General features: G+C 43.6%; 2 protein-coding genes across 2 annotated transcripts; one reads left to right on the top strand and one right to left on the bottom strand.

Annotated features, from left to right (window-relative positions):
• Nucleotides 1–414: 414 nt before the first annotated feature.
• kcmf1 (potassium channel modulatory factor 1) lies at nt 415–5,803 on the top strand. Its single transcript, XM_049737937.1, has 7 exons — nt 415–647; nt 2,089–2,256; nt 2,343–2,482; nt 2,565–2,666; nt 3,088–3,277; nt 3,345–3,651; nt 3,839–5,803. Exons 1-7 carry the CDS (start codon nt 632–634, stop codon nt 4,101–4,103), a joined length of 1,188 nt encoding a protein of 395 aa, XP_049593894.1. The 5' UTR covers nt 415–631; the 3' UTR covers nt 4,104–5,803.
• Nucleotides 5,804–6,498: 695 nt separating this feature from the next.
• On the bottom strand, nt 6,499–15,566 carry ntrk2b (neurotrophic tyrosine kinase, receptor, type 2b). The gene is made up of 18 exons (XM_049737968.2): nt 15,230–15,566; nt 14,234–14,308; nt 14,098–14,169; nt 13,847–13,915; nt 13,531–13,682; nt 13,254–13,390; nt 12,657–12,789; nt 11,742–12,047; nt 11,649–11,666; nt 11,545–11,553; nt 11,296–11,330; nt 11,118–11,217; nt 10,825–11,013; nt 10,243–10,373; nt 9,998–10,170; nt 9,663–9,903; nt 8,984–9,142; nt 6,499–8,912 (listed from the first exon to the last, which is right to left on the bottom strand). The coding sequence occupies exons 1-18, from the start codon at nt 15,418–15,420 to the stop codon at nt 8,727–8,729; spliced, it is 2,376 nt and encodes a 791-aa protein (XP_049593925.1). The 5' UTR covers nt 15,421–15,566; the 3' UTR covers nt 6,499–8,726.
• Between the last annotated feature and the right edge of the window lie 18 nt (nt 15,567–15,584).

The raw sequence follows: 15,584 nt of genomic DNA, 5'->3' as shown, positions 1-15,584 counted from the left end.
ATTTTGCCCTTTTTCGTGTTGCCAAGGAATCCAAAAGTGTTACCAACTTGATTCTTAATTGCTGAATTATAATTAGCCAGATAATAAAGTAAAAACCGCTCAAATACAATCTAATTTAGTGTGCCCTCTTTTGGTAGAGAAAAAAAACTATTTTTTATTCAATTATATCCAATTTAAAAAACAAAATGACACAAATAAATAATGAAACTTTTTAAAGTAATTTCAATTTTAAAAAACGGAGTTAAACAATTATAAAAACTCTTAGTAGCAGGAAAAAAATACATATATAATTAAAATGATAAATTTGCTCAATTCGTTAAACATGACGTAAAAAAAAATGAAGACTTCATACGTCACTGCAAAAACCTCCTTCTTCGGTTTTATCAATGTGACTCCATGCAATTGCGCGCCGCCTAGCGTTGTTCGCCAGTACTGAAACGATAAGTGGCTGACTTGGAGAGGGGAAGGCTGGGCAAGGGGGTCCATCTTGGCCGTGAAAACCAAACAAACAAAACTAACAAGGGAAGCCAGATCGATAGCTTCCCCATTCCTGCTTCCCCCCCATTCCTGCATCGTCGTCGAGGCTGTGGGGTAGCCCCGGGAAGGGCTTGCTTTGTGGGCCGCTTGTAGGATGTCCCGTCATGAGGGTGAGTTGATAAACAGCGCCGCCGTGGCTAACTGGCTAATGCTACGAGCTCCTGTCGAACCTTAAAATAAACCAAACGACTCGTTACCACTTTTTATTTTCAACACTACATTACACGTATAGTCACCGACGGCCATTTTAGGTTTTTTATTGTTTAATAATTAGTAACTAACTCGACAACATGGCGCAGCTTAGCAGTTAGCCGTTGCTACGAGCTGCTCGGTTAGCTCCGGCTATTAATGCTGCGTTTGCTAACAGCGCCAACATCTTGTCGTTGTCTTCTTACTTTGTGTCATTTAATCACACTAAAATAACACTTATTACAGACATGTCACGTATATTACATCAGCCTTTTGTTAGCCAGTGAGCTAACATTGACACCCGAACGTGTGTTACCTAGCTTGTGCACTGTCATCAAGAGTCAGGCCGCTAAAGTCCTCAGCATGTTTTACGCACTGGAACAAGTCAATAGAGTTTTGATCGTGAATATTTTCAAATCTAAATTAAGTGTTATAAACTAAAATTAGAGTGTTCTTCGTGTGTTTTAACCACTTCCGAAGTTGTACGTATTGCTATCATATTAGCTCAAGCTAGATCAAGGAGAACAGCCGCGCTGAAGTTGGTCATGTGGCATAAAGATGGAACTTTATTGGCACCCGATGTGCTTTTTAAAAGATATTTTCGGACGACAGTTATTTGAAGATATTAATTAGACTACTCAGACCACCACCGTTCCAGTACATAGTGAACCACTTTAATCTCAAACTGAAACTCACAGGTGTGTGTTTGTAATTTGGTTGCACCCTCATGGAAGAGGTGTGTCCGAAAAGTCGACGGATTTTCCCCTGCTTAGAGAGCCAGATCATCGATCTTCATCTACAAAGTGCACACGTTTGCTTCTTTCAGTATGTGAGAAGAGGTTTACAATGCCCTGAGCATCTGACAGTTCCTGGCTGTTAAGAACATCATCACGCTGGAGCAATCTGCCTTCTCATCTCGCTCCCATGAGAATTTTGTTTACTTTTTCCCAAGATCAAGGGGAGCCATTTTGAAAACAGCGCTGAGGAATCCTTCCATGGGAAATTATTGTGTGGCTGAGAAGGCTAGTAAATTCCATTAGACTTGACAAGCAGAAATGAAAAAACTAGTTTGAATGTCAAATTCGTTTTTTGCGACACCTGTTTTTGACACACCTCGTATGCTGGCGTCATGGCAGTATAGAATGGATTTTAGTACATATGGATTCCAGGAAGGAATCAAATTTCACATTGATTATCGTTAAGGTGGTAAATCTCAGCCTAATACGTTAACTGTCCAATTTTTGTGACGCTAGCAAAAACAAATTTAGCATCTAGCTACCTTCTACATCACAGAGAGTTCTGTTTCTGTCCATTCCCAATGAAAAAATACCAGTCTCATGTTTGCCTCTACTTCTTTTGTAGGTGTGAGCTGCGACGCTTGTTTGAAGGGAAACTTTCGGGGAAGACGCTTCAAGTGTCTCATCTGCTACGACTACGACCTTTGCGCCTTGTGCTACGAGAGCGGCGCCACCACCACGCGACACACCACAGAGCACCCCATGCAGTGTATATTAACCAGGATAGACTACGGTAATTATATATATTTTTTTATTTATCCAAGTGAGTGACATTTGCCGTAACCCTCGCATGACCAAGTGTCGCCTTGTGCACTGCAGATTTGTATTATGGCGGCGACACCTTCTCGCTGGAGCAGCACCAGGCATTCACGTGTCCTTACTGCGGCAAGATGGGCTTCACGGAGACATCTTTGCAGGAGCACGTCACCGCCGAGCACCCAGAGACCTCCACCGAGGTGGTGAGTATGCCCACCCGATCCTCTCAAGTCATTTTTTTTTAATTTCCAAGTCCTAGCGCTTACTTTTACCTTTGCCTTCCAGATCTGTCCAATATGCGCAGCCTTGCCCGGTGGGGATCCCAACCACGTCACAGATGACTTGCCAGCCCACCTCACTCTTGAGCACAGAGCACCCAGAGAGTTAATATCCTTTCACAAACCTAACGTCATCACATGTATGTGTAGTAATTGGCTTATTTTATCAAAAGAAATGTAACGCAGATTTTATTGATTGTATTTTTTTTTTTTTATTATTAATTGGACAATTAATCGGTTACCAGAATTCTGTCAAACATCTAAATCGGCCTGCAAAAATCCGGGGTTCTACTTTGTTTTTATATGTCAAGAACTTTTGATGATGAACCAAGAAGACGAGCCTATGTACGATGCCGTTCCAACGTCTGATATCAATGCAGCGCTTTGATGACATCATGAGCTTTGTGAAACCACACAGGGTTACCTCACTGTCTTTTGTCACGAGCTGAAAGAAACTCCTCTTTATGGCAAAATGCACACGTGATCGACCTTTGCCTGCTTTTTTCACACCTTAACGAGCCGCCCTCCACGACGAGTCCAGCAGCGTCCGGCACGTGCGGCGGATGTTCCACCCCGGCCGGGGACTGGGCGGCACCCGAGCGCGACGCACCAACATGCACTTTACCGGCGGCTCCGCCGGCGGTCTGTCCTCAACTACGTCGTCATCACAGAGCTCCACCTACACGCCCAGCAACAGGGAGGCCATGGACCCCATTGCAGGTGAGCGCAACTTCCCGGTTCCACATATGACATCATTCGTAATGGTCGAATAATTGTTTTCTGTCAGAGTTGTTGTCACAGCTGTCAGGCGTGCGGCGCGCGGCGGGCGGCCAGATCAACTCATCGGGGCCATCGGCCTCGCAGTTGCAGCAACTCCAGATGCAGCTGCAGCTAGAGCGGCAGCAGGCGCAAGCGGCCCGCCAGCAGGCGGAGACGGGCCGCCACGCCGCCCGGCGCGGTAACAATCCGGGCAATACCACCAACTCGGCCACCGCCGCCATCCTGCCGCCTAGCGCGGCCGCCACCAACACGATTGCGCCGGCCGAGAGCAACCACTCGTCCTTGTCCCACAATTCTCAGTTTCTATTAGCACGGTAGGTCTTCATTTGGTGTGGCTGCTAATAAGCTAAAGCTATTTTTTTTATTATATGTTTAAATTTAGTAAAAGTATTATCATCTACAAAAACTAATTTTCAAAAACATAGCTTTGAGAGCCGCAACATCTGGTGGATCTAAATTAGGCGACCAAAATATAAGGACGATTCCTGTCGCCGTGTGCAGGCTGAACGAGCCCAAGATGACCGAGGCGGAGCGTCAGCTGGCGGAGGGCGAGCGCGCCGACCGCAGCCTGTTTGTGCAGGAGCTGCTGCTGTCCACGCTCATGCGTGACGAGAGCTCGTCGTCCGACGAGGATGAGCGGCGGGACTTCGCCGACTTTGGCGCCATGGGCTGCGTGGACGTCATGCCGCTTGACGTGGCGCTGGAGCACCTGCAGCTCCGTGAAAGAGCCTCCGCCGCCAAGGAGCCTCCGCCGCCGCCTCTTTGATGTCCAGGCGGTGCGCAGACTCTGTCCTACCTGCTGCAACTGTCAGTGATGGATGCCCCCCCTTTACCCCCCAAAAAGACCTTCATCCCATACTGTTTTTTTTTTTTTTTTTTGGTGGGGTGAATGTAATGTCAGGCAATTTTTTTTGTTTTGTTTTTACATGTAAGCAAAACTCTAAGGAGCGGCATACATGACATGAGGGACAAAATTTTAATTGTGGCCACGATACATGGAATAACTTGGATGAAATACTTGGGCCACAAAACTGCTGCACACAATGTTTGCAACAAATACTAAATTGTGGCCCCAAAATATGCACAACATACTAATTTATGCCCATATAAGGGGCGCATGAAGTACTAATTTGGAGCTGCACAAAATGCTTAGTTGTGTCCACAAAATCCTAATTTGTAGCCATGAAGGTAATCATGCACATGTAAAACTAATTTAAGGCTGTATAAGGTGCGCACGATATACTCGTTTGTAGCCACAACATAATTATACCGTGTGCACAAAAATTATTTGCGTCCGTGAAATAAAATGTTTACAGCAGGGGGTCACGATCTTTCTTGAAACTCGGAGCTACTTGGGTGATGCAAAGGGCTACCAATTTGCACAATTAAATTTTTTTTTTTTTTTTAAATACTCGCGTTAGCTGCAAATAATGAATATCTGCTTTAAGTTTCTAGAGAAACTGCTTGATTTCATATTATTTTCCATTCACATTTTGTTCGTATGTTATATCTGTATTCTAGCCACAATTTAAATCCCATACCTCCCGACTATGTCATGTCTGGGGCTCCGTGAACGTAAACCAGATTAAGTGGGGCTCAACATAGGAATGGAGTGAGTGTTCAGATATATATCTAAATCTATAAATATATATGAAAAATATATGAAGGTGATAATCATTCAGTTCCCCCACCTCCCGCCATCAGTGATACTTGACAGTCACCAACAGTTGCTACCTATGGGATGCGGCTCCGAACCCTCACTATTCTCACCCATAGACCCCCCCCCCCCCAAAAAAAAAACCTCTTCACCTATAAATAGCCCCCCCAGGCCTCATTGACAAGCCCAGAGGACATGGGGCCTCCTCTGCCCAAGCTGCTGTGTGTGTTTCTGACTATTATCAATAAAAAAAAAAAAGTGCTCGGATGGGTTACCGTTTTAACTACTGCATGCGGTTCTTTGCGGCGTGCATGACGTTTAATCATTCAAAAAAAAAAGACTTTACAAAAAAAAAAAATCCCAAAGCTGACACGCTAACTCTGGTTAACTTTTTTCGAATGCCTCTAAAATCTCAGAGTGCTTTTTGTTCATGAAGAAAGCCGCGTCTGAATTCGCACATCAGAAGGAAGTCACAAAAATGTATAGTGAATAGACGCCGTGTACAATAATCCATAGACGAGTGCTTGTGTCTGTTAACTTGTTTTTTTTTTTTTTTTTTCCTCACTTTTGTTTTTCTGCTAAGGCTAGCACTTTGTATTTATTCATGTTTGTTACGGAGCCTTGACGAATCTAGCCGCCTTTGCGCCTTCGACGTCGACCCTCCTGTGTACAATACATCGGGTTGTATATTGAATTTTTGTGGCTTTAACAATGGTTCAAAGATATGGGAGGACGTTTCTTCTTTTTACTTAAATGTGCATTTAGAGTACAAATAAATCCAAAATATGCTCAGCTTTTGATGAAACCAAGAGGCCTTCGCCACTTCGCACTTTTTTTTATATCAATTGTAAAAAACATCCTCATGTAGTAGAAGTAGTGGAGCCAAGAGAAATACTATGAAATAGGTTTGAAATCATCTCGTAAATAATTCTGCTAATATAATTTCATTCTTGCAAAATGTACATTTTTACCCTGTTAAAAAAAACTAATTTCCTTATGCGTGATCTTAATGTTCACATAGAAAAATGTGGATAAGAGCCCTGGAGAAAAAGACTGAGAAGGTCAAATGTGTGTGGTCATAGTACAGAGCTCTGAGGAACACCGCAGGTAAAGTATAGTAAGTGTAAATTGAGCGTTTGCAATGACTATAACTTAATGCCTCACAAATTAGTGTCATCTAGAAGCAGCTGTCGGCCAAATTGAGGACGACCTTGGAGATGTGACCCAAGCATCCAGAATTGCAAGGTGAGAAAGCCCCTCACTCACTATGTGCTAAGTCTACCATAGGAAAAAAATCATGCTCCGCTGCAATGTGTGTATTTGGCAGCTGTTCCTATCACTCATCACAAGTTATTATTGGAAACAAAATGGTGGTCACAGAATGCCTTTTGATGACACGGTAACTTTTTTCAGCCGGGTCAAAAATGGACCGTAAAGAAAAACTACTTTTGTGACCTTTTTTAAGATGTTGATTTAGTGGAAAATATGTAAAAATGACACAGTGTAAGACATACCACCTTTATTAAATGCACAGTATCACAAGGAACAGATCCATTAATTGTGGTTAAGCTACTCACATGATGCACAAAGCATTGGATTGATTGATCGACTGATTGATTGGTTAAAGCAAGGTTAATTCTCCCTTAACACACACACACAGTCTCGCATCCGAGTGTACGTGGCAACGCACACACATCATCTCAGACACACAAGAAATGAATCGACACATTAATGAAAACATTTTTGTCCCTTTGACCAGATATTTACAAAAACAAAAAAAATACCCCCTCCCTCCCCATCCCACATGATTGATTACATTCAAAAAAGGTCCCCGGCCTTCTGAATTACATTCAAAATAATATACTATTCATGATGCAAAGTCACAGTCTGAAAGAGGATCCCGAGAGGCTACAGTCAGTCAGAGGCCCTTTTTTTTCCCTTTTTTTTTTACATTTTTTAAAATTAATTTATTACAACAAACTTCTCTGCGCCCTCGAAATTAAGAGTGAAAAAAAAATCACTGGATTGTATTTTCACCTGGATTATTTTTCCCACGAGCACAAAGAAATTCCAAATGGTATTTACAGTACATATGTATTGCCAGTGGCCCAGAACGCACGATACCTGCTGGAATATACTAGCTTGTAACGTAGCCTTATGCAAATATCCCAACTCTGCAGCTAGCTTATCTACAGCCGACACGTCATAAATAACCGATAAAAGTGATTATGCAATAATTGTCTTACTTAAATGCCTGCGTAATTTAAAAAAAAATATGCATATGAGATGGAACGAAATGTCACAATATAGTCCATCCAGCAACATGTATCGACGTTACGATGAATCGTTAGAATCGTTTTGCGAGCTATTCTGCAATAAGAAATGACATCCAAATATTTGCAATGACAATTGCTTGGATCTTCTCACCCCAAAAAGGGTCCAATATTTTGTAAACGATAAAACTTTCTTGATACCAATTAGGACTTTTCTTATCACCTGAACAACACAGATTTACAAAAAAAAATGCTGATGCTGCTGGTGGATTAAAAATGAAATCTGTAGCCTATAAATATAAAGTAAGCTGTGCTCTTCTATTTTTTTTTTTTTTTTTTTCTGAGAGGGGCAAGAGACACAGCTCAAGATCTCAACATCCGTGTGCTTTTTGAAGTACATGGAATAATACAATTTCTTAAAGCACTCGTGACAACATTGAAAACACCACATGGTCGTCGTATATGCATGGGCAATCTGTGGAAAGGTATTTACATAAATGTGACATCATTGACGGGGAGAGGATCAAGTAAATGCAGTAGTCTCCATTTGGATTTAACTTACTAAATATGCACAATTTTTTTTAATGCATATAAAGTACTTTTTTCGGTAATTCAAGTTTTTAAAGAATTATCATTATGTACATATGTTAGAATATTATTGTGTTATTGTATTTTTAATAGCCTTTACTGAGGTGACTGGTCTCTTAACCTATCAAATAAAAATCATAATAATAAATGAATAAGATTATAAATAATAATAATCATAAAAAATGAATAATTGATAATTGAATAATTATCCACTGGATTTAATTAGTTACAATCACAGACTATTGTTTGCAAGAAAATCTTAATTAAATTATTAAGTAATTAAATATAAGCAATAATATGAGCTAAAAAGTCATTTTTTTGGGAAGGCTTTAATTTTAAATGTACATTATCTGTCATATTTCAATACAGAGGGTGTGTAGACAGTTAAAAAATACTGGGAAAAAATGTCTGAAATGTAAAGCCTTTGTTTAAAACAAGTTGTGTATTAGGTCAATATTTTATAGATTTATACAAAAAATAATTTAGTTGTATATTAATGCACAGTAAAATGTGGGAAAATGATTTATGTCTTTAAATTTCCACACAAAACGGAACGTTTATTTAAAAAAAGAATATTTAAGGAGAAAGCTCTAGTTATGTATTTTGTTTGCGCAAACAAAAAACGTAATTAGCCATTTTGTCACGTGACCCAGAACGCATTGTGGCTCCCCCTGTCGAAACCTGCCTGCTACTGAACGCATGGCGAGGGATTTTAAAGCAAATATGAGTCTCGAATTTAAGGCTTTTTCTCAACGCACTGACGACAGTTAACATTTACAGGGGACATTGATGCGCCCATTACCTGTACACCCCCCCCCCCCCCCCTCCACACACACACACACACATGTACTGTACAGCAGTAGCAATCACCTCAGCCCAATATGTCCAGGTAGACGGGGGAGGCCTTGGCGAGGCTTTGGAGCATGGCGTGGATCTCCTTGATATTAAGCCTCGTGTACGGTTCCCTCTGCCAGCAACCCAGCATCAGGTCGTAAACCTCCTTGGGGCAAGTACGTGGACGCTGGAGCACACGGCCCTGCGTGATGCACTCGATCACCTGCCGTGAGATCATTTTTTGCTTTTGCGAGTTCCCAGGCAACTTCGTTGACGTGAGAAGACGGCACTGACCTCGTTGTTAGAGAGCTGGTACCAGGGCTGCTTGCCGTAGGTGAAGATCTCCCAGAGGACCACGCCCAAGCTCCACACGTCGCTCTCGGTGGTGAAACGTCGGTACATGATGCTCTCCGGGGGCATCCACCGGATGGGCAGCATCGTGTGGCCGCCCACCTAAGCCAAGACCGCAAAAGCGAGCAAAGTCAACTTGCAAATTACATCCACATAAAAAGTTTTGTCGTTACCCACTGAGGCCACAAGATGGCGACAAAGAACTGGCTTGACTAAATGAAGCTACTTGTACCCTCAGTTCAATATAATACCACTAGACGGCGCCACAGCGTTTTTTAGACAGATTTGGCCTGATCAAAAAAGAAAAACAACAAAAGGGCCGATAAATAAATCTGTGAATTCTCATCGATGCCTTGATTCACTGTACGTGCAATATTTTTGGTGACAGTAGAAGCTGATCTAAAGTGTTAATCCACTCGTGGCCTTCCAGTCACCGAGGATAATCAGCGCCCCTTTTAACTCAAGACGTCTTTATAATGTGGAAAAAAAAAAAAGAAGAATCTACTCAATGTTTTGTACTCTCTTGGCCCTCATTACCATAGAGACTAATTCATATATGCAGATCATGTGATTTGCATATAAATGGCATCCAAATGAAGGTTGAGAATAAAAATGGACTGACTCTGTAGTAGTCTGTGCTGTAGACGTCTCTGGACATGCCAAAGTCCCCAATCTTGACCAGTAGGTTCTCGCCCACCAGGCAGTTCCTGGTGGCCAGGTCTCTGTGCACAAAGTGCTGCGACGCCAGGTAGACCATGCCGGCGGCAATCTGCTGGGCGATGTGCAGCATCTGCGACTGCGTTAGTTCCACCAAGATGCTGTGCTGCCCGTCCGCCATCAGCACCGCGTCCGGACCATGGGACCTAATGGTACGTTTTTAAGAAACATCAATTAGATGTGTCGTAATTCACGCATTAAATCCAAGTTCTTATGTTGACTTGAAAATGGAAAACTTACCTGAGAAACTTGTTGAGGTCTCCGTGCTTCATGTACTCGAAGACCATGATGAGGGGGTCGCTGTCAACGCAGACTCCGTAGAAGGTGACGATGTGCTCGTGCTGCAGGTTGGTGAGCAGCTCCGCCTCCCGGTAGAAATCGGCACGCCCGCTCTCGCTAGCCTCCTTCAGTGTCTGTACAAGCATGTGCAAGCAAGAATCCGTAAACTGTTGATTTTTAATCCTTACCTGAGATTATTCCCGTACCTTGACGGCCACGTGGATCTTGTCGTGGTCGGGCGTGAGGTTGTAGCACTCGGCCAGGAATACTTTGCCGAAGGCGCCCTCGCCGAGTTCTCGCTTCAGCACTATGTTGTGTCGCTTGATGTGCTGAACGACTGTGGGCAGATTTTCAATTTTCAATAAACAGTTAAGCAACTATGCTATTGTATTTTAATGTTGATCATAACCACTGGCTGAGCTAAAGGGGGGGCTGCGGGGGCAATGCCCTCCCCCTGAAATATGCTTGAACCGCCACAGGTGCCACATTAAATAATTGACTTTTAGGTATTTTGATTTTGTTTTCAGATTTTATTTCCGCCTGTCCCCCATGAATGAATCTTTATCAGCATAATTGGAAACATATTTGGGATTTGTTAAAGAAAAAAAAATATTTTGTGGACTCTGAGATATCCTTGCCCTCATTTTTTTTCCAAGTGATACTTAATACTGTCCATTATTTCATCCCAGCATTTTTTGTAGTCTTCCTGCATCCGGTGTCCATCCCTACGCAATCTAAATAGATTGATTTGAAAAGGTAGCAGATGACCGGATCAGGCGGAAACTCACACGTGTCTGGTTTCAGCATGCTGCCGGAGTTGCCAAAGTATTGCGGGTTCTCGATGACGGGGATCTTGGTCATGCCGATGATGACAGCGTCGGGCGCCATCTCGGAGGACGAGGGCGTGTTGTTGCCGTTGGAGACGTGGTGGAGAGGGCTGGCCGAGTCGTCGTCGTTGCTGATGACCGACGAGGAGCCTGGAGGGTGAGTGTGGAGATGTAAACGGCATGAGCTGTTTAAATCACTGTATTTACATTTTTACATTTATTTGTATTTGGGTGGACTTAAGAATGTAGCTCACCTTTAATTCCAAACTTGGTGTTCCTTCCATATTTGAGAATAATCACCATCAGAACGCAGCCCATCAAAGCCACCCCGGCAATTCCGACCACCACATAAACCTTAAGGGGAAAAAAAAAAAAAAATTTAGCAAAAGTTCCTTGATGGCCTACGAAGGGAAACTATTAATTATGACTTACAGCAATGCTGTCATCCATTGGCGGCAATGGCGAGTCTGGAAGGGAGTTTATTTAATGTAAATTATAGTCAAAATAATTTTAAAAAATAGGTAAAAAGAGAAAATTAAAAGAAGATTCTGGATAATATTAATTATTATAATAATTATTAATTATTATTATTATAATTGTAATTATTGACTCAAATAAAAAAAGGACGACATTGCATAGCGCGACTAAAATACAACAATACGAAAATAAAAAATGTCCTACCGGTGGTGTCTGGACAGAGGAAGGCAGCAGGGATGAAAGATCCAGCATCGTTATTTCAAAACAGTCAAACGCTATGAGAAAGGAGCAGCCAAGTGGTCACTTACAGTAGTAGAAAATATCTTCTGCAGGAGGAGAGACAAAACCAAAGTTAGGAATGGACTCCATTGGGAGAAGTCGAAGAAGAGGGAAACGCGTACCTGTGTGGTCGTACGGCGGGTCGATGAATTGCGCCGCCACCATCTTCTCGTCGCTGCCGTACTTATTGGTGGCCACCAGGCGGTAGATGCCATTGTGGATGTGCGTGGGGTTGACCAACTGCAGGCAACCGTGGTACTCGCTCTTGGTGGACTGGTGGATCATGGTCCTGATGTAGTCCTGCTCCTGCAGCGTCACGTTTTCAAAGTACCACTGCAGCGCCGGCTTGGGGTTGCCCGTCATGCTGAAGGGGATGCACCAATGGTGGCCTTGCTCCGGTTCCAGCAGCTGCTGGATGATGGGGGCGACTGACGGGACGGGGTGGGGGGGTGGTTGGCAGGTCAACAACCGGGGAGGGAGGAGGTACGGTCCGGAGGAAAAACAACATTGAGAGGCTGAGAGAGGACGTGTTGTTTTGGGGGTGTTGAGTATGGAGGTACGAGTCCGACATTAGCACTAGCTAAGATTAGCGTATGGAGGCTTTTATTAGCACGAAGCAAAATGTGCCATGAACAGAGACGTCAATTAATTAGCCAGTAACCTAATGATCATGTCTAAGTTTCCACCACGTCTATTTTTATAATCAAATTACCCGTTCTGCTTGGAAGCAATTGACCTCACGGAACAAATATTTTTGGACTTTAGAAAGACCAACGTTAGCATCGTCTATCGGTAGCTTTGTTTTAACGAAGCAGGGGTGACAAACATCGTCGTGATGAACAATGGGAGAGGAAACACGTGGAAGCAGAGGACGGTGTGGCTTTACAGGAGGAAGAGTTATGGACAGGAAACCAAAGTCAATAAGATCAACGCAGGCGGTAATGAACACAAAGTGACCGGTGCTTCTGCTGCTTCCACTTGGAAACTAAACAACATTTGTGAAGAACATGCATGCTAGTATGCTAATGCGTACTTACAGAGGATGTTGAGCTGCAGCGTGGCCTCCGTCTGACCCACCATGTTCTCGGCCGTGCACGTGATCACCAGACCGTTGTCCTCGGGGGATAGATTGGTTAGGGTTAGCCTGTTTGCCGTCACCATGGGGTCAGTCTGGAATCATAGGATAGAACGGTGAATGGTAAAGAGCAATCAAAATGATAATGATGTTTTTTGTGATGTCACCAAAAAGAAACTTTGGCTTGGGTCAAATCTCTCAATTTCCTCTATTTAAGATAAAATTGTAGCAGTATAGCATTTAGGGGTTGGTTGCTAACGCTATCCTAGCGTCCATTTGTATAAACGACGCTAGCAGTTAGCTTCAAGTGGTTTTATCCCAGCAGCTTTGTAGATTTGTTTTAGCTTCTTAACTAAAAGCTTCAGTGGCTTTCAGGTGGGTTTGTGGATCCTATTTGTGCTGTAGATGATGGGGTGTCGAGTATCGTCGGGTCGAAGCCGGATCTTGAAAAATTAGACACGTGCAGGACTGGACTGTAAACCCCGGAGAATGAAATTTTAGACGCAACTAATGCGAAGCCTCATTGGAGCTCAGTGCTTATTAGATTAGATCGGCCCACCTCATAGTGCGAGAAGACCATGTCCAGGTTCCACTGGATGTCCGGGGTCGGCGAGCCTGAGGCGCTGCACAACGCTTCGACGTCGCCACCTTGCTCCTCGGTCACCACTGTAGGGGTGACCTCTACTTGAGGAACCACTGCAGGACACAAGGAGACGGTCTTAAGTAACCGAGCGAGTGGTGGGGGCAATGGGAAATTGTAAACCCTCCATCGATCGCTCTCTGGACTTTCAGGAAGCTTCTGCCGCGTTGCTTATTTTAACGCGGTTTCACGTTACCACAGTCAGGCGGCGTGAGCGTAGCGAAGGCTTTTGTCCCTCCTTCTTCGTCCTTGCACTGCAGATCTTGGCTCTCGGGTTCCTCTTGGCTCCTCAGTTTGATCCAGAGGTTCTCGCAGACGCAGTCCAGAGGGTTTCCAGACAGCAGGAGACTGAAAACATGTTTTTAAGTTCAAGTATTTAGATTAGGAAAATTTTCTTGGAAAAATTATTTTCTGTAAGGGTCGCTGGACACAGAAAACTTGAGAACCCCTTGTGTTGGATAAAATGACATGCAAACCCAACGGCTAGCGTTTGAAGAGCATGCAGGCCTTACGAATAGGAGATGTTATAGTTCTGGAAGGTCCTCCATGATAGTGTTGACAGGTTGTTGTCTCGCAAATTCCTAAAAGACAAAAAATCCGACTTACTTTAAATTATATTAAAATATATTCAAGGGTATCTAGCTAGCTAGCTAGCTCGCTAACGTAGTTATTGATTCCTGGCATTCAAACATCTTGGAACAGTTTTAAACTGTGAACCAAATGCATAATATGTCGCCTTGAAATAGAATGAAAGACTTCTTACACGTATTGCAGTCTTGTATTATTGTAAAAGGCATCTGGGGATATGAACGTCAATCTGGTCCTTGTCACTGTTCTGTAAGAAATCAGAACCTTGGTCAGATGTAGAAGTAGCAGTACAAAAAGTGTGCAGTACTTACAAGTTTCTCAGGTTTATGTAGTGCCTCAAACTGTTGTCGTTGAGCTCAAACAACGTGTTTTGATTCGCGATGTATCTGTCAGGGAACAGATAATAACAAAGCATTATGGATTTTGCAACCAGTCCAAGGTGTACCCTGGCTCTAAACCAAAAGTCAACTGGGATTGGCTCCGGATTACCCGCCACCCTAGTAAAATTAGTATTATGAGAACTCGATGTACTTGACAAAATAAAAAAAATACAAGGGCAGATTCGCAATCATTGCATACAAATTTGTGGGGGGGGGGGGGGAAAGACACTTCTGGAGTTAGCCAATGTTTCCTAGAAGACATAGACATTCCTCACGCAAGATCATTTTTGGCCACAACTCTTTTCGGACGCTAAATTAGAAAATCAGAATTTTGGGTGGGAGAAGTCGCATACGTACTGGACTGGTTGCCAGCCAATCGCATGGCAGACATTCACGCATTTGATTATATTCATTAAATGTTGCTGGAATTTTAAAAAATATATATTTTAGATGTGTTTTTGCCTGCCTATTTACAAAATTAGTTATTTATACTATCGTGTGTGATTTATTTGCCATGTCTGGCCTCTACACACTTAACCTGCATGTGTGCCATCTGTCAACAATCTCGAGGGGGGGGGGGTCTCACACTTACGCCCCTTTATGGACACCTTTGCTAAAACCGGGCCTGGAAATGCGTATGTGTGTGAGTGCATTTCATGGAATGCTGTGTAAATCCCAAAAACGTGCACGAGCCTTACGCACGCGCGTTTCGGTGTTAGTGACACGTAGAAACGCACGACCACACACAGACACACACACTCACACATTTGATTGTTATGATGAAATGATATGTGATGATATTAAGAGCTCGTGGAAGGGGGGGGGGGGTGGAGTGAGTGAACGTGATCACCTTCATCCTTCTAACATCTCATCATCCTCATCGTCAAGTTGACATGCACGCACGGTGGCGCGCACGCACGCACTTACATGTCGGTGATGTTTTCCATGTCGTCCAGCGTGAGCAGCGGGAAATCCTCGATGCTCGGCGACGCTCCGTCGACGCACGCGATTCGCGACACGGTGCAGGTGCAGGCGGCGGGGCAGGCGGCGCTCAGCCCCCGCAGTCCGCGCAGCGCCAGCAGGAGGAATCCGAGCCGTGCCATGCCATGCCAGTCCATCGCAAAAAAAAAAAGAAAAGAAAAGAAAAAATCCGGGAAATCAAAAATCCGAAACAGCGCACCTTTTTTGCGTTGCCCCCCTCTCCCCTTCTACCCACCCACCCCCCCCTTCAGATGTAAAATGTCTCAGTGGGATTATTAAACCCCTCTCCTCTATTAAATCG

This window comes from Syngnathus scovelli, chromosome 13, assembly GCF_024217435.2.
Source record: "Syngnathus scovelli strain Florida chromosome 13, RoL_Ssco_1.2, whole genome shotgun sequence".
In the NCBI taxonomy this organism is placed as follows: Eukaryota; Metazoa; Chordata; class Actinopteri; order Syngnathiformes; family Syngnathidae; genus Syngnathus; species Syngnathus scovelli.
The sequence above is the reverse complement of the archived record's forward strand: the minus strand, read 5'-3'. Positions and strand labels throughout refer to the sequence as shown.